The sequence below is a fragment of the Ceratotherium simum genome, chromosome 4, assembly GCF_057802395.1.
Source record: "Ceratotherium simum simum isolate JZ-2026a chromosome 4, ASM5780239v1, whole genome shotgun sequence".
Taxonomy (NCBI): Eukaryota; Metazoa; Chordata; class Mammalia; order Perissodactyla; family Rhinocerotidae; genus Ceratotherium; species Ceratotherium simum.
The window spans coordinates 47,328,189-47,346,773 of record NC_141903.1 but is presented as its reverse complement, the minus strand read 5'-3'; the positions used below and the strand labels follow the sequence as shown (position 1 = coordinate 47,346,773).

Genomic DNA, 18,585 nt, shown 5'->3' with positions numbered 1-18,585 from the left:
GTTTTCTAAGTGAACTTTCTGGTGTAGGATGTGTGCTTTCTCATTTTTTAAATACCAAATAAAGTTTCTATATTTACAGTAACTTTTTACAGACCACACTTTATTGTATAGTCTTTGTGTGCTGATTGAACATGGAGAGCACAGCAGACCTAAAGGGACCCTGTCTCTAAAGGGATAACCAGAATCCTTTTCTTCGGTTTCTGAACAGTTCCAGCAATTCTCCAAAACATACTTTCACCCACCTTTAGGTTTGTCAGTGAGTTTCCTGTCTTTTTAGTTTTTCCTTTTTTTTTTTTTTTTTTGTGAGGAAGATTAGGTCTGAGCTAACATCCGATGCCAATCCTCTTTTTGCTGAGGAAGACCAGCCTTGGGCTAACATCTGTGCCCCTCTTCCTCTACTTTATATGGGACGCCGCCACAGCATGGTCTGACAGCAGTGCATCAATGTGCGCCCGGGATCCAAACCTGTGAAACCCCACACCACCACAGTGGAGTGTGTGCACTTAATCACTATACCACCAGGCTGGCCCCTAGTTTTTCGCTTTTAATTTATACTTTTGAGTATACTCGACTTTTACTAAAACTACAGTTTAAAAATTATTTATTTGCCTAAATACAGAAAAATTATATGTATATTTATGACACTTACATTTGTTGAATATCTTTTTTTAGTCTCTTATAAGCCAAAACTTTCCTGAGGGCCTATATTTTATATTGGAGGAATTTTGGGTTTTAATTTTTTAAAATCAAAATCTCTTGAATTCTAATGTTAGAGATTCCTTAGAGCTCTATTTATTTTCCAGACCAGGAAATGGTTTAAAATAGCTGCCTTGTGCTAATGTTGGAATGTTCCTAGAAAGTAAATGTGTTCCCTTGAATCTGAAGTCTAGGGCATGTTTGGAGAGGATTCAAGAGTTGGAAGAGTTGCTTGCTAAAGAAAGAGACAGCTCTCGGCGCATGCTGTCTGAAAAAGAGAGAGAGATGGCAGAAATACGGGATCAGATGCAGCAACAGCTGAATGATTACGAACAACTTCTTGATGTAAAGTTAGCTCTGGACATGGAAATCAGTGCTTATAGGAAACTCTTAGAAGGCGAGGAGGAGAGGTGAGTAACGAAGGTGTCACCCTACCTGATAGTCCACTTGGGTCCCCACCCTTTTTATTTGAAGAAAAGTAAATAGAATTTTTTTTTAACAATTAAAGCAACTATAAATATTTTCTGTGTCATTTCTTTTAACACCTAGGTGTAGAGGTAGGTAGTAATAGATCACATTTCTACCTCAACAACAGAAAATGTTGTTCACGTAGTCTTATTGTTATTTCAAATGCTGGACTATGTCAGGATGGAGTCTTTCGTTTGAGATTTTAAATGTTTTGATAATATGTTGCAAAATATCCGATTTGCTCAAAGAGACTTGATACTTATTTTTCAAATCTGGTTAGTGTATAAATCATTTTAACACCTATTCTCAGAAAAAAGTTCCAAAGGGAAAGTGCCTGACTTAGAATAAAAAGCCATTCAATTTCAATATTAGATACATTGTGATTGTAATTTTGTAAAAGAAAATACAGATATGAAAAGATTAAGGAAAGTATACTAAAAATAACAGTGGCTGTGATAGGGTGGTGGTAGGTGGGATGATCTCCTCCACTGTTTTCCAAACTTCCTACATTATGGCTATATTCTCTTCCTAGGAACACACTAAAATTATTATTTTTTTAAAGAAATTTGATAGTGGGCATCCTAGCATTGGTCAGTTTATCTTAGTTAAGGTGTATATCAGCTTTGTCTAGCAGATGGTCAGTAATGTTTTGCTTTAGAAATGCATGTGCAGGGGGGCTGGCCCAGGGGCACAATCCGTTAAGTGCTTGTGCTTGGCTGCGGCGGCCCGGGGTTCGCTGGTTCGGATCCTGGGCACGCGCTGACGCACTGCTTGGCAAGCCATGCTGTGGCAGCATCCCATATAAGGTGGAGGAAGACGGGTATGGATGTTAGCCCAAGGCCAGTCTTCCTCAGCAAAAAAAGAGGAAGATTGGCAGGTGTTAGCACAGGGCTGATCTCCTCACAAAAAAAAAAAAAAAAAAAGAAATGCATGTGCAGGATATTAAGGTAGGAAAGGCGTACGTGTTTAGTAAATGGAACGTTTTGTTTTTCCCCTGTAGGTTGAAGCTCTCTCCAAGCCCTTCTTCTCGTGTGACAGTATCACGAGCATCCTCAAGTCGCAGCGTGCGTACCACTAGAGGAAAGCGGAAGAGAGTCGATGTGGAAGAATCAGAGGCGAGCAGTAGTGTTAGCATCTCTCATTCTGCTTCAGCCACTGGGAATGTCTGCATTGAAGAGATAGATGTCGATGGCAAGTTCATCCGCTTGAAGAACACTTCCGAACAGGTAGAAAACACAGACCCGTTTTTCCCCAGCGTGGCTCTGCTGATTGGTGGGCTCTCTTGCAATTGTGATAACTTCTCAGCCTTTGTTTGGATTCAGTAGTCTTCATGGACTAAGAGTTTCCCTCCTCCTTTCTACTTAAATTCATGAAGTAAAGTATAAATTAAAATAGGAGGAAGTGGAGGTGGTGCACTTAGTGCTTTAAAGATTTCCTGCATTAGCCCTTCTTCACAGAGCCAGGGCTTTTTTTCACACCTGATTTAGAATAAAAAGAATTATTTTGTCACAGTGGCCTTCCAAAGGATGGATTATTACTATTCCTGCCCTAAGAAGACTTGTGAAAAAGTTGGAGGGTGGGTATAAATGGTGGCTATTCTTTTACAGCTATTAACTCTCTGAAAGGAAATCTGAGCCCAGACTCAGATACATGCAGGGAGTGTTTTTCTCTCTAAATAAGTGAGTGAACAAATGCTAATGATTTAATTTATATCAAAAATAGTGTGAAGACCTATCTTGAAATTATTTGTTTAAAAGTAAACATAAAATATTCATAGCAGAGAATTCTGAAGTTTCGAGCTGGAGCTTTTGAGAGCTCGGTCGTGAAGGTCCTCCGTGGCTAGGCGTCTGTGGAGCTGGGGGCTGGGAAGGGGCGTGAGCTGATGCTGGAGGAAGGCAGGTCTGGGGGCAGTGCGCGTTCCAGGGGATGGGTGTCACTTCCTGAAGCAGAAGTTCAGGATTTATCAAACATTGTGAAAATCACTCCTTTTCTCACCAGAGCTATTAAAACTATCTTGCATGTGAATGAATAAATGATTGGCTGGGCAGAGGAGCACTAGTAGTTCTGATCCTAAAGAGTAGGCTCTAAGCCCTCTTAGTCACGACTTGGAAAGCTCAGGAACAGTAGCCTCTGCTGCTCCACGGCTGTAGCTCGGCTGTTTTTCATAAGGCACAGCAGCGCTGGTTGAGCTGTTCTGAAGCTGGCTCTCAGCCTGGTTTGTTCTTGTCTTGGAGTTAGAGCTGGATGTAAATTACTGTAGCTAGCTGCTTTAACAACTGCACCTTTCCTCAGGTGTCAGGCGGGTCTGGGCAGCTTGGGGGCTGTGGTTAATAGCTAGCACTTGGGACTGGCTCAGTGCATCATTGACCCTTTTTGAGCCTCTTATGCTTTAAGGTAAGAGAGTTAAATGTAGGCAGAAGGGAGTACAGATGCAGAAGAAAAAGGACGTATTTTCTTCCTTCTGTTTCTAAGCTTATGTGTGTGTCTGTATTTTAGAAGCTTAAAGTAATCAAATATTAGATGTTTATAGTTATGATTAGGACAGCTAGATTGTGTTGTAAATTTAAAAGACCCACCTGATCTAGCAGTGAATATGAGCATTTAATTTGGTTCACATTTCTTTTTTCCAGTTTTGTCCTCTTTAAAATTAAGTACCTAAACAGTTAAAACTGCAGCATCATCAAAGTTGCTGTTTTGCTGAATGACAAAACCATGTTTTCTTTTTGTAGTAGGAAAATATGAATCATGGGAAGTCAGCCATAAAGCTCTCTTAGTTTAATTGCCTATACAGGTTCATTTATTTGATTATTCTATAACTTTCTGTATGTTTGAAGTGACCTTTTTTTATTTTGTCCTGTGAATAGGATCAACCAATGGGAGGCTGGGAAATGATCAGAAAAATTGGAGACACGTCAGTTAGTTACAAATATACCTCAAGATATGTGCTGAAGGCAGGCCAGACTGTTACAGTAAGTGAATTTAGTCATTTAATTTAACTTCATTGTCTTAACTAACAGTTAAGGTAATTCAAGAAAATTTTTGGCTTAAAGAGAAGCCTTTTAGAAATGGGCATTGAAACATCTTTGACATTATTATGGAATTACAAGTGCTATTAAAGATTTAAAAATGCTATCTTATTGAGAGTGGTAATTAACTATTAAAAGTGAAAGAAATGACCTTTGAATTCTTTTTATTTTCTCTACTCCAGTAGATATAAAACAGCTGTCTCTTGACCGATCAGTGTAGCCCAATGTAATTCAGGAGATACTTGGCATAAAGAACTGTTAGGAAGATAATCTATTAATACTAGAGTATGCCTTAAAACCAGCTGTCAGCCTTGGATGAGCATCAGAATCATCTGGGTAGTGTTTTGATGTCCAGACCCCACCTCACCCTTAGTTGGTCACCATCTCTGGTTGGGATAGGGGCCCATGTTTTTTTTTTTTTTTTAAATCCCCCCCCCCCCCCCAGCCCCAGTAGATAGTCGTATGTCACAGATGCACATCCTTCTAGTTGCTGTATGTGGGACGCGGCCTCAGCATGGCCGGAGAAGCGGTGCGTCAGTGCAGGCCTGGGATCCGAACCCGGGCCGCCAGCAGCCGAGTGCGCGCACTTAACCACTAAGCCACGGGGCCGGGGGGCCCATGTTTGAAGAAGAGTTATGAGGTGATAGGCACTGCTGTAAAGAATCACTCCTTTAATCATAATATTTTAGCAAGGGTAACATGTGGTTTTTACATAGTATCTAAGGTTCTAGATTTAGAGAGAGATGGCCTGTGTGCTGTTCTGACTCTCTTTTGAGTTCTAAATGGTTCTCTATTGCTGTGTTCTGAAATACCACGTCTTTAGTACTAGTTACTAAATATCATTATCTCACTTTTTAAAGAAGTATGCTTCATTGAGCAAACACAAGATTCCTTTGCTTTCACTTAGTAAGTAGATTTAGCAAACAATAAAATATGTTAGCTTTGGTATAGATTTTTTTAAAAGTCACTATTTTCATCCCTCAAGAATGTAGAGATGACTATCTCCTTTAACCGATTTTTTTTTTTTTTTTTTTTTTGGTGAGGATGATTAGCCCTGAGCTAACATCCGTGCCCATCTTCCTCTACTTTATGTGTGGGACGCCTGCCACAGCATGGCCTGATGAGTGATGTGCAGGTCTGTGCCTGGGATCCGAATCCACGAACCCCGGGCTGCCGAAGTAGAGTGCGTGAACTTAACCATTATGCCACTGAGCCAGCCCCTATCGATTCTTTTTTTTTAAAAATATTAAACTAGGGGCCGGCCCAGTGGTGCAGGTGGTTAAGTGCGTGCGCTCCACTGCAGCAGCCCGGGGTTCGCTGGTTCGGATCCTGGGCGCACACCGACCGACGCACTGCTTGGCAAGCCATGCTGTGGCCGCATCCCGTATAAAATGGAGGAAGATAGGCATGGATGTTAGCCTAGGGCCAGTCTTCCTCAGCAAAAAGAGGAGGATTGGCAGATGTTAGCTCAGGGCCGATCTTCCTCAAAAAAAAAATTAATGTTTTAAGTTTTGATTGATACAACCTTACTTAGTTTTCAAAGATCAGAGGCTCAAACAGGTTAGAACTTCTCTTTAAGAAAAGGTATTCATGGAACTTGATGCCACATTGTGAAAATATCAGATGTTAATTTTGTAATAATGGGTAAAAGTAAGAACAAATATCCTAACTACACTATCCTTTCTTCTCTTTAGTAATTATGATAGTGAGAGAAAATTTCTCTGTCCTTGTATGCGTCTTATGGAAGCTGCAGAATGTGGTGGAAAGAATATGACATTTTAATTCAGAAGATTCAGATTTGTGTGCTCTCTATCTCTCTAAAGTAATGTGAAACCGTTATGCCAATCATCTGAATTTTCCACTGGATATAGTTCCTGAGGGACTAAGTAGACATATAGGTCTGGTGGAGAACTCAATTATCATATAAAATAATGTGCATTTTTTTTCTTTAGGTAGCCAGCATTAAATGCGATAAGCTCTTTGGAACATGGTAGTGATAAGTGATCTTTCTGTAAAATTGTACAAGGCAGTAGCAAAGATCAATTTAAAACTCTAGAACACAAATAAGAGAACTATATACATAATTTTAAATTTTCTTGTAGCCACATTAAAAAAAAATTAAAAGATGTGAAATTAACTTGAGCACTATATTTTATTTAACCCTATCCAAAATATTACCATTTCAACATGTGATCAATATAAAAAATTATTACATATTTTACCTTCTTTTTTTCAAACTGAGTCTTCAAACTCACAGATTATCTTTATGGCACATCTCAATTTGGACTACCTACATTTCAAGTGCTCAAAGCCATATATGGCTACCATATTGAACAACACAGCTCTGGGACATATTAGTTTTAGGTTAAATTACCCAGTAAGGTTACTGACACTTTAGGATTCTTATTAACACTAAACCAACTATATGATTCCATATGGACTAGTGAAAAGTATTGCTTGAAATTAGGAAAACACTAACATTTCACATAACCTGCAAGTCAGCCCTGATCCTGTTCCTTTTTTCGGTTTTATCCCAGTAGATGCTCTCTGTCCCTTTCCATTTATAAATCTGGTGGAAGATTTGGAAGCTTCAAGTGAGCATCTAAAGAAGAAGGGTTCTCTCCTAATCAGTAATTCATAGATTCCGCCCCCTCCCCCACCGCCACTTAAAAATATACCTGCCTATACCATCTCCAGTCTTCCTTTTGCCATCATATAGCCCTTAATATTGTAAAACAGTTTATGAGGTGGAAAGCTTTTCTATTTCATTTGTCTTTCTTTTCGAAACTGACTGTTGTTAATGTCCCTCCAGATGAGGACCTTGAGGTTCGTAGAGGTGTAGTGATTTGTGCAGGATTCAAACCTCAGTTTTCTGACTCAAGTTTTCTCCACTCTACTCACACTCTTCTACCAATAAATATATAAAAAATATGGCAGAATTTCTATGCCAATGAGGAGGGAAATATGATTATTTTCTTTGTTTTGCCTATTTCAATAGCAGTCCTATTTTACATTGAATAATGGGTGATTTGTCCATTTCCTGTATTCTTTTTGGAGTTCAATCTCAGACATTCCAGGGTATTGTGACACTGTCTCTGGTTAGAGACATACTGTTTTTATGAGTATTCTAGATAGGCTGTCTGCTGCAGAAGTTTGAGAGAAGTTAGTCATCCCCTCAATTCCTGCTGTAGGGCACTGGAGGATACCACTGGTGGGAGTCAGAAGGCTCCTCCACGGGAGGATGGCCCATAAAACCATAGAAGAATAGAATGCTGACAGTGAGAGCTAATATTCATTGAGTGAGCCAGCCCCTCCATGTGGGTAACCTCTTGTTCTTCACAACAATCCCATGTATTATAGGTAGCATTTCTGTCCCATTTTATGGATGACAAAAGTAAGGTAACTTGCTCAAGATCAGCTGACGTGTGGAGCAGGTAGGATATGAATGTAGGCAACTTCATTTCAGAGCCCTGTGTGTCAGCATTTTCATTTATGAGATGGGGAAGCTGAGGCCTAGATAAGCTCTGTGGGTCGTCACAGCTAGTTAATATTAGCCAGTCTGAAGCTGGGGCATAGTTCTGAGACTCTTAGAATCAGTCCTCTTAGCAGGAGTTCAAGTCACATCATAATGTGGCTGTCATTGGCATGTGGGAGAGCTGGGTTCTGAGTAGACTGATGTCCTTTCTTTTTTCCAGATCTGGGCTGCAAATGCTGGTGTCACAGCCAGTCCTCCCACTGACCTCATCTGGAAGAACCAGAACTCTTGGGGCACTGGCGAAGACGTGAAGGTTATATTGAAAAATTCTCAGGGAGAGGTATGATATCATCACCACTGCAATGTCAGTTTCACCTGAAAGTTCATCATGCAAGTGTGATTTCTTTTCACAACTCAAACTGAAATGTGAAGTAACTGATTGCTTAAATCAGATCAAGGCTGCTGAGTAATTCAAAGTGAAGCTGACCTCAGATTTTAGGAAGAAACCAGGAGTGCATCATGAGTACCCATCAGTAGCACGGGCTCCGGAGTCAGTCTGTGTCCAGTGTCCGTCTCCTCTGCATGCTGGCTTTGTGACTTTGGGCAAGGTCTTTCACCTCTCAGTTTTCTCATTTTAAAATGGAAATAATAATAAGACAATTAATATAAATGAAGTAATATTAATATAATGAGAATAATGTAAATGAGACAATCCTTAGGAGATGTTTGGAATAGTCTGGCCTCCAGTAAATGCTTATGTTAACCTTGTTACTCGCTCTCAGGGTGTTCACGGAACTCTGAGTTTAAAGATTGTGGAGTGTGCATTTGCTTGCGGTCTGTGTTTTCAATGTGTCAGTCCTAGAATTCTCGCCAAAGAACCTTACATCCCTCCACACCCCTGGCCACACACCCCGAGAGATGAAAGTGTGAAGAAAGGAGTGGTCGCAGGTCAATCACAGTATCTCCTCTGCTCCCACAGTGCCAAGTGCAGACCTCTTACCTGCACGCTGCTTGTCTGGTTGTCCTCTCTCACTAGAGGCATCAGCACATGGAGAGCAAGGACTTATTCCAATTTTTGCCTGGCAGCAAGCCTGGCACATAGTAGGCATTCAGTAAGAATTTACTGGATAAATTTTTTAAAAAATCAAACATGGACCTTCACTTAAGTTCAGAGAAATAAAGTCATAAACAGCGTTCTTATGGGGGTCTGAGGTGTTTGCATGAGAAACCCGGTGCCTGGCCGTCTTCCCACCCATCCCTCACTGTAAACATCTGTGTTTAGACTGCTCTTCGGAAGGAATTCATTGCCTCCTGAGTGGAGAGTGCCCTTGATCTCACACTGGGACTGAAAATGAAACGGCATCTGAGTTTTTCCCTGTAGACCTCAGTATAGTTGTGTGAGGTTTTGGTGCATTCAGGGAATTCACCTCCAGATACCTGCTGGGTCTCAGGGTAGGGAAATAGTTTACAAGTGCCTTCAGTAATTCACAGACTTCAGAGTGCTGGATCCCCTCCTGTCCTCTGTGTGGAAGCCCTTGCTTGCTCCTTGCCTTGAGCACTTTGGAATCCTTCCCAGCTCTTGTGGGTGCTGCCACCCAAGGGTTGGAATTATTGTTGTTCCTACGCTGGGAGTTCCCCCTGGCATCTGAAATTGGCAGAACACATGCCTCTTTCAAAACATTGCTATGGTGTGATTCGATCAATTGAAAAGCATGGTTATAAGGGGCTGTGGCAGATGCAAGAGGCTTTTGTGAGCCGTGGAATCTAGTCGCCATCTATACTGTTTTTTTTTTCTGTGTGAAAATGTGTTCCAAATTAGAAATAATCTTATAGGAGGATATTTGGAATGCAGCAGGTTTAGAAGCCCACACAGTAGATACAGTGACATGTGAATAGAGTAGATACCATGACCTGGGACAGGTCTTGAGATCATATTACCGATGATGGTTTAATAAAGCTGACTGAAGCTCAGGTTTCCCTTCATAATTCAAACCCCTGAATATTAGATTAGTCGGTCGGTTTGTCTATTCTTTAACAAGCTTCTCCTGCCTTCTGCTTGCTAGGCTCTATTAAGTGACTTCTGTCAGAAATGAGGAAAGTATCATGAATACAGTTCTTATTTATTTCTGTGATTGTCAAACAAGAACTTTTGGCATTTATTCATTTAATTCTATAAGACCATGTCCCAGACCATATTTGCTACAATCTATAATTACCCCCATAAAGACCACTTTTCTGCAAGATTGTAGGTAATTGACTTAAGTCAGTTTAATTTTTTATGTATATTTTCTTCTCGCTGAGGCATTGGAAATGTCAGAAAACCCAATTAAATTGGCTTTGAAATAATGGGAAAATAGGGCTCACAAAACCAAAAATCCAGAGATAGTGGACTTGATCCATTGGCTCACTCAGTGTCCCCAGGGATCTTTCTGTGGTCTCTGCTTCCCGAGTTGTCTCCCTCGGGGATGCGGGATAGCTGCTGGCTGCTCCTGGAGGTTCATCATTCCAGGCTAGCTTCTTGTGGGAAAGAGCATCGTCCCCCATGAGGTCCCCATCCTGGGCTTCACTCTTATTGTACCAGCTTGGGTCACATGCCCACCTCTAAACCAGTTCCTGGAGTCGGGAGGACAGAGGTGGAGATTGAACCTTCTTTTCCCCTTTACAGGTACATTACACTCGGCTCCTTATGACATGTGCCACATCTCCATGGGAGAGATGGGTATCCAAGTAAAACTGGGGGCTCTTACTGAGAAATGAGGGAGGGGGTGCTGGATGATTAAAAACTACAAATGTCACCATGGTGAAATAAAATGTTTTTGTATGAGGGAAATAAAAAATAAAGCAGTTTCTCTCTACCTTCCAGAATATAGGCATAACTGACACTTTTGTATATGCAAATGCTTACTTATGTATACAGAGATATAGTTTAACAATCAGCTGCTCCATTAACAAAAACTGCCATGATTTGTAGCATTTGCTGATTCCTCTGGTGTAAATACTCTCACTGTGGTGATTTCAGGCTATCGACATGCGGTCGCTGAGCACAGAGTTGTGAAGAGATCATTAGCTGGTCTAGCTGGCTCAAGGGCACTGCTGAATAGATGGCTGTACCTTTATGTGCACACAGCTTTAACACGGGCAGAGCAATAATGCATTGTATATAGAGACTGTTGATGGTGTGCCTTTCAGGGCACTAGGGTTAGGTATCTTGCTGAGAGAAATTTTTTGGTAAAGACATTTATCTGTTAGCACCCTGACTAATAACAATTTCCTGAGCCTAAACCTCCCAACAAGTTTTGGTTAGAAATTTGTTCTATTATTTTTCTGTCTAAATTTTTAGACATTGTTTAGCTGATTTTCCATACAGGTTTTCTGCATTAGATTAATTGGTTTCTAAATATCAAATGGAAAGTGCTTAACGGCAGAGTGTTACATTAAAAGTAGTTATGTTGTGGTGATTTATAATTAATGAAGTTGGGCAAGTTGTTTTCTAGGCTTCTCACTTGCAGCTAATACTCTTATGTTACTTCATGAGCTTTAAGAGCCACTGTTTCCATATGGGAGATGTATACACTGGCACGAGCTATTAGAAGCTGGAATGTGAGAATTCTATAACAGATTTTCTTTGACTTTTTTCCCCTCATTTTAAGATGAGTTGAAGAAAGCTGGGTACTTTGAAAGCTTTTTGAGAATCTTTTTGTCTGTTTGGTATGCCACCATCTCCCAATTGTTATCTTAGTTTAGAGAATTGTAATTGATCTAAGGACTCAGATGCTTTTTTTTTTAATTAGTTAATTAATTTTTTAAATTATGTCATAATAGTTTATAACATTGTGAGGTTCCAGTTGTACATTATTATTTGTCAGTCACCATATAAATGCGCCCCTTCACCCCTCGTGCCTACCCCCCAACTCCCTTCCCCCTAGTAACCACCAAACTGTTCTCTCTGTCCGTGTGTTAGTTTAGATTCCACCTATGAGAACACCTACAGTGTTTGTCTTTCTCTGTCTGGCTTATTTCACTTAACATAATACCCCCCAGGTCCATCCATGTTGTTGCAAATGGGACGATTTTGTCTTTTTTTATGGCTGAGTAGTAGTCCATTGTATTATATATACCACATCTTCTTTATCCAGTCATCTGTTGATGGGCACTTGGGTTGCTTCCACGTCTTGGCTATAGTGAATAATTCTGTAATGAATATAGGGGTGCATAAGCCTCTTTGGATTGTTGATTTCAAGTTCTTTTAATAAATACGCAGAAATGGGATAGCTGGGTCATAAAGTATTTCTATTTTTAATTTTTTGAGGTATCTCCATACTGTTTTCCATAGAGGCTGCACCAGTTTGCATTCCCACCAGCAGTGAATGAGGGTTCCCTTTTCTCCACATCCTCTCCAACATTTGTTATTTTTGGTCTTGGTGATTATAGCCATTCTCACGGGTGTAAGGTGATATCTTAGTGTAGTTTTGATTTGCATTTTCCTGATGATTAGTGATGCTGAACATCTTTTCATGTGCCTATTGGCCGTCTGTGTATCTTCCTTGGAAAAATGTCTGTTCATATCCTCTGCCCATTTTTTGATCAGGTTATTTGTTTTGTTGTTCAGCTGTGTGAGTTCTTTATATATTAAGGAGATTAACCTCTTGTCAGATATATGGTTTGCAAATATTTTCTCCCAGCTGCTGGGTTGTCAGATGCTTTTTTATTAGTGCGGTTAGGCTGATATTTGTGAAATGGCTATTTGTGTGTATAAAAAACATAGACTGATCTTACAGCATTGAGGTTTCTGGCTAATTGACAAATGGTCTGTCTTCCTTGGCCCTGCAACAAGTATCAGAATTCCCCACAAAATACTACTGAACTGTCTTACTTCATTTACAGACTATATCCTTGGACATATTTAAAATGAAATCTCATTTCTGTGACACTGTTTTTTATTTTTGTCCTCTGCCATTTTAGACTAGTTGGTCTGTGTTAAATTTCAGATAAGCTTTTACTGACGTTACTGTAGCGTCTTCCTCTGTGGAGTTATCTTTCTTGAGTGACCTTAGGACATGGGACAGAGTAAAATGAGATGCTCTGCAGCACTCTCTAGGACACACTCGTTCACTTGCTGCCAGATCCTCAGGTTAGCCTTGTGCTTAAATGGAAACACTGCTGCATTTGTACAAGTCAGCATTCTCTGCAGGACAGTCATCTGTATTTGAGCTCCTCAGTATAAAGTGAAAATGGTTACTTTCTGTCACATTGCCAGTGAATGATAGGAGATCTAGTTTATGTGCCGAATACATTGGAACTTCACTAGTGTGTTATTAGTAAATAGTGCTCATCTGTCTTGATACAATTTCATTCAAGAGGAATCAGTTGCTGAAGGATTCATCTCACTTATCAGGTGGTCCTGTTGCTGCTATGGTCCCTGGGATCACAGCAGTTGGCCTCCAACTTCAATTTATTCAGCATTTATTTAGCACCTTCTCTTTGCCAGGAGCTGAGATCTTTTCAGCCGAGAGCTGAATTCATGTTGAGTGTTATAAAGAATTTAGTGTGCCAAATCGTTTACAGAATTCTTAGTAACAGAATGGGATAAGAAGCAGTGGAAACTTCTCAGCAGGTATTTCAAATTGGATACCAGTAGCTCCTCTGCAGGAAATACTGAAGATCTAAGAACTGCTACTAATTATGCAAAAATTCCTGTTCAGTAGCTAAAGCTAGTGATGAACCAGTTTTTTTTTTTTTTTTAAATAATCCCTGATGTAGGAATGCTGTTTCTTAACCTTAAGCAAAGAGAAGGTCCCCCTCCCCTGCAACCTTTATGATTTTAAGTATGGTTTTGACTTAAAATCAAACTACTTTTATTTTTAGGAGGTTGCTCAAAGAAGTACGGTCTTTAAAACAACTATACCTGAAGAGGAAGAGGAGGAGGAAGAAGCACCTGAAGTGGTTGTGGAGGAAGAACTTTTCCACCAGCAGGTATTACTTTAGTATATTTGTTTTAAATTTTATTAACGGAATTACATGAAAACCAAAACCAATAGTAGAGTTTGTTTTTTTTCCTATTACTTGATGAACCAGATTAGTGAGCTACCAAGTGGAGTTTGTTTTTCCTGAGGGGTTATTCGAGATAGCACATTAGGAGCCAGCCCTGATGGCATAGTGGTTAAAGTTTGGCAGCCCGGGTTCGGTGTCTGGGTGCAGAACCACACCACTCGTCTGTCAGTAGCCATGCTGTGGCGGCGGCTCACGTAGAAGAACTAGAAGGACTTAGAAGAGGGGGAAAAAAAAGAGGAAGATTGACAATAGATGTTAGCTCAGGGCAAATCTTTCCCAGCAACAACAACAAAAAAAGATAGCACATTAGGTACTGGAAGAAAATGTTAGCACTTCTTTTTTTAAAAATTTTCTCATTATATCGCATTTCTCATTATATCACATTTTGCCTTTTGTTTTATAATGTATATAATATGTTATATTAGGACATGTATATCACTTATAAATGCATGCTCAAAATTGTTTACTGTGGGCCGGCCCAGTGGTGTAGCAGTTAAGTTCGTGTGCTCTGCTTCAGCGGCCTGTAGTTCACCTGTTCGGATCCTGGGCGTGGACCTACTCACCGCTCATCAAGCCATGCTGAGGCAGCGTCCTACATAGAGCAACTAGAAGGATGTACAACTATGACATACAACTATCTACTGGGGCTTTGGGGAGAAAAAAAGGAGGAAGATTAGCAGCAGATGTTAGCTCAGGACCAATCTTCCTCAAAAATAAATAAATAAATAAAAATAAAACAACAACAGTGCTTAAAAAAACAAAACAAAAATTATTTACTGAAGGGTTCTGTGATTGAGAAGTTTAGATCACTAAATTAGAGCAAGCTTCTGCGTACAAACTTAAAAAAAACAAAGAGGTAATGTTCAACTTCAGTATGAAACAAAATTCTTGCTATATTAAGTTCCTGATCATCTAATTGCAAGATAGATTTTAGCTGATGCTTGGGCTTTTGAGAGCCCTTGAAATAAAGAAACTCCAAATTTCATTTTAATTAATTAAATTAGAATTATTAATAAGTGATGAGCCTTCAGTTTATAGTCTCAAGTCGTTTGAGTCTGATCATTAATCAAAATTTCTACCCTTATCCTTAGAAGACTTCATCTCCATGTCTCCAGATTTATAAGTCTGTTCATTTTGCTTTGTTAGCCCCAGTCCTACTCCAAAAAAATTCTCTTTTATGTTTAGCCCCCAGAGTTGAGACCCACTTGAGGTGGTTTATATGAAGTAGAATGAATTTTTGGCTTGGATATTGCCTCATACATTTTGGAGGAATATTTAAGTACAGACACTTTAGACTTGGCGTTAACAAGAAACAAGCACAGCTTCTACTTCTTGTCTTTAGTGGGAAGCATTATAATGACTGGAAGTAAAATAACAATATAAGAGAGATCTCAAGGTGCCAGACAGGTGCCTCAGAGCATGAGTCATAGACGCTGGAGAATGCTCTCTGGGCCACCAGAGTAGTTGAGAAGATCTCTGGGAAATATACTTAGGGAGGATGGGTGATTATTTGGGTGTTAGAAGGCAGACGATGGTTGTTCTGCAGGTGTTTGAATTATCTGTTGCTACATTAACAGACCACCCCAGAACTTAGTGGCTTAAAATAATAGTTTCTTATTTCCCATGGTTTTGTGGTTTGACTGGGATCACCTGGGCAGTTCTTTTGCTCCATGATGGAGACTGAAGTGAATCATGCAGTTGCATTCAGCTGAGAGTTTGGCTGGGGCTGGGATGTTCTCCATGTCTCTCTCCATGTGGCTTCTCATCATTTGGTAGTTTCGTTCTGGCTTCTTTATAACATGGCAGCTAGCTTGTAAAGGGATGAAAACATAAAGCCGTAGGCTAGGCCTGGAACTGGCCCAGTGTCCCTTCTACCATATTCTCTTAGTTAAAGTACGTCATAAGGCCAGCTCCAATTCCAGGTGAGGGTAAATAGTCTCCACTATTTATTTATGGGAGGAGTGGCAAAGAATTTGTGATAATCTTTGATCATAGGGGATATATCAAGACTTAAGCACTTAAGACTTAAGTCCATTCAGTTGTAGGGTGTGTGTGAGAAATAAACCAATTTGGAAGGTTGGTGTTAAATTGACTTGGTTTAGAATGCTTAGGCAAGTAGCTTCTACACACTTTGGAGCAAAGGAGAAAATTGAGACAATATCAGAGGGATTGACTGTGGAAGGGAGATTGCAGAGACACTGAGGGAGTGTATAAATGGAGATTCATTAAGGCATAGTGACTGAACTTGGGGGTGAGAGAAGAAAAAAGAAGTCAAAGATGTGTGAGGTTTTTAGCTTTTGTGATCAGAGAAAATAATATCAAGGTTCAACAGAGAGAAGATGGAAGGGCAGATCAGCTCTTTTGCCTTCACATTAGAGAATGAATCCAATGATCTTTCGAGTTGATTAGAAGTTTTTTTGGTGACCTTAAAGAAACCAATTTCAGTCCAGTCAAGTGGTGAGTCACACGTCATTTTGTGAGGTTTTAAGGAATTAGTGAGTGATAAAGAAATGGATAGAAGGAGCCATTTTGACTTCACATTTGAGGATGAACCCAACGCAAATGCTTCGGGATGTGAATGTTGAGGATCCAGCCAGCTGTATTCTCTGATGTGGTTGTTGAGAATGGAGTCCGCTGATCTCTTTCCTCAGGTGTAAATGGAGGTTACTGAACAGTGGTTTTCAACCTCAGATGCATATTTAAATTACTTATGGAGCTTTAAAATTATGTATAAATAGATATTCTTCCCCAGTTAAATGAGAAATTCTCATTTAATTGATCGAGGGACCTAGATCAGAATTTTTTTTTAAGCTCCTAAGGATCTGAATGTGCAGCTAGAGTTGAAAATCACTGTTCTGTAATTTGTTGGAATATTCTAGGGAAGAAGTCCATAAAAGAAGGTTCAAAAGGATAAGTGAGAAATGATAAGGGTCCATTTGACATTTGGTAATATGGATTTGTAGTATCTCTGTTGTCTTTTTTTAAAATACTGTGATCCATTTTCTTAGCACTAATTTTTCCTTCTATTTTCCTCATCAGGGAGCCCCAAGAGCATCCAATAGAAGCTGTGCAATTATGTAAACTTCTCAAGTCCACTGTCTTCCTCAGAATAAAGAAGTATGGTAATCCTTACCTACATACAGTGCAGAGCCTTCTCAGAAGCACAGAATATTTTTATATTTCCTTTATGTGAATTTTTAAGCTGCGAATCTGATGGCCTTAATTTCCTTTTTTTGACACTGAAAGTTTTGTAAGAGAAATCATATCCATACACTTTGTTACAAGATGTGAATTATTGACACTGAACTAACTGTGTACTGTTTGGAAAGGGTCCCTCAAATTTTTTGACATTTTTTTGTATGTGTGTGTTTTTTTAAGTTCTTATGAGGAGGGGAGGGGAGGGTAAATAAACCACTGTGTGTCCAGGTATAATTTGAAGATTGCTTCATCTAGATTAGCAATCTGCTCTTGATTATCCTCTGCTCTATATAACGGTGCTGTGAGGGAGGGGGAAAGCATTTTTCAATATATCGAACTTTTGTACTGAATTTTTTTGTAATAAACAATCAAGGTTACAAATTTTTTTTTAAATAGAAAAGAGAAATTTTGTAAGAAGGCAATATTAACCTAATATCATGTAAGCACTCTGGATGAAGGATTCCACAAAACTTTGTTTTATGGTTACTTCTTCTTAGATTCTTAATTCGTGAAGGGAATGGGGGGGGGAGGGGGGGAAGGAGAAGGGTTTCTCTTAAAACTCATTAGTTGTTTTTTAAGATAGTGTAACTTGCTTAAATTTCTTATGTGACATTAACAAATAAAAAGCTGTTTTAATATTAATCTACTGTCTTTTTTAACTTTAAAAACAGATTTTGAGGGGAGAAAAGTATTGTTTCAGTTTTGCCTTTGATAAAAATAATTTGGCTTCTTACTTGAACTAGATTTTTCTTTAAGGCTTTGACAATGAAGATAAACACATAAGCTATTTTGGAGTTCTCCCCACTTTTCAGTATTCTGTTGTCATTAGTAATAATAATAAAAGCAATAATCATGGCTAATTTTTTCGAGCCATTGTGCTCAGTGCTTTGCATCTTTTAGCTTATCAACAATAAGACCTTTCAAAATCTCTTTGAGTAGGAAAGCCAAATGGAAACATGGGGACAGTGGGAGAAGACATTGAGGAAAACATTCCTTTTTATTTTTTATTTTTATTTTTATTTTTTTAAAGATTTTATTTATTGCCCCCAAAGCCCCAGTAGATAGTTGTATGTCATAGCTGCACACCCTTCTAGTTGCTGTATGTGGGACTCGGCCCCAGGATGGACAGAGAAGTGGTGCCTCAACGCGCACCCGGGATCCGAACCCGGGCCGCCAGCATCGCAGCATGCGCACTTAACCACCAAGCCACAGGGCCGGCCCAAACATTCCTTTTTAAAGGAAAAAAAAATGGAGATTACATTTCTAGAATCTAGTTTTACTGTTTTAAAATAGGGAAAGATAATTGATTAAAAGCCACCTTTTAGAGGAGTAAGGTATGAATGATATGAAATACAGGTAAATGTGTGCTGTGTGGGGTAGCTTTGTTACATAGAGTGATAATTAGGGTGTCATTTCTTATGGGTTTTGGGAATTTTTGTCTTCTGATTGCTTTAGCTAAGTGAGATCATCTTGTATAAAGTGGAATATGGAACCAGACTTAACAGATGATAACATTTCAGAAGCTGACCTAGAGTCAGTGTTTGCTTTTCTCTTAAAATAATCCTGCAGTAAGCTGTGCAAAGACGACCAGCTTTCACTTGAAAATAACTCATAAAGTCCCAGAATTACTGTGCTCTGCAGATTTACTGCGTACTCTGGTGCCGTCGCAGG

The 18,585-nt window shown here is 39.5% G+C and overlaps 1 protein-coding gene across 2 annotated transcripts in view; it reads left to right on the top strand.

Moving 5' to 3' along the window:
• The window catches only part of LMNB1 (lamin B1), a 57,558-nt gene extending 40,492 nt beyond the window's left edge, over positions 1–17,066 (top strand). For both annotated transcript variants that reach the window (XM_004420252.2, XM_087429858.1), the window contains exons 6-11: positions 886–1,106; positions 2,165–2,390; positions 4,029–4,133; positions 7,886–8,005; positions 13,531–13,638; positions 16,756–17,066. In XM_004420252.2, the coding sequence (XP_004420309.1) occupies positions 886–1,106; positions 2,165–2,390; positions 4,029–4,133; positions 7,886–8,005; positions 13,531–13,638; positions 16,756–16,797 (822 nt within the window). In that variant the 3' untranslated portion in view covers positions 16,798–17,066. The remainder of the gene's footprint in view (positions 1–885; positions 1,107–2,164; positions 2,391–4,028; positions 4,134–7,885; positions 8,006–13,530; positions 13,639–16,755) is intronic.
• Positions 17,067–18,585: the final 1,519 nt, after the last annotated feature.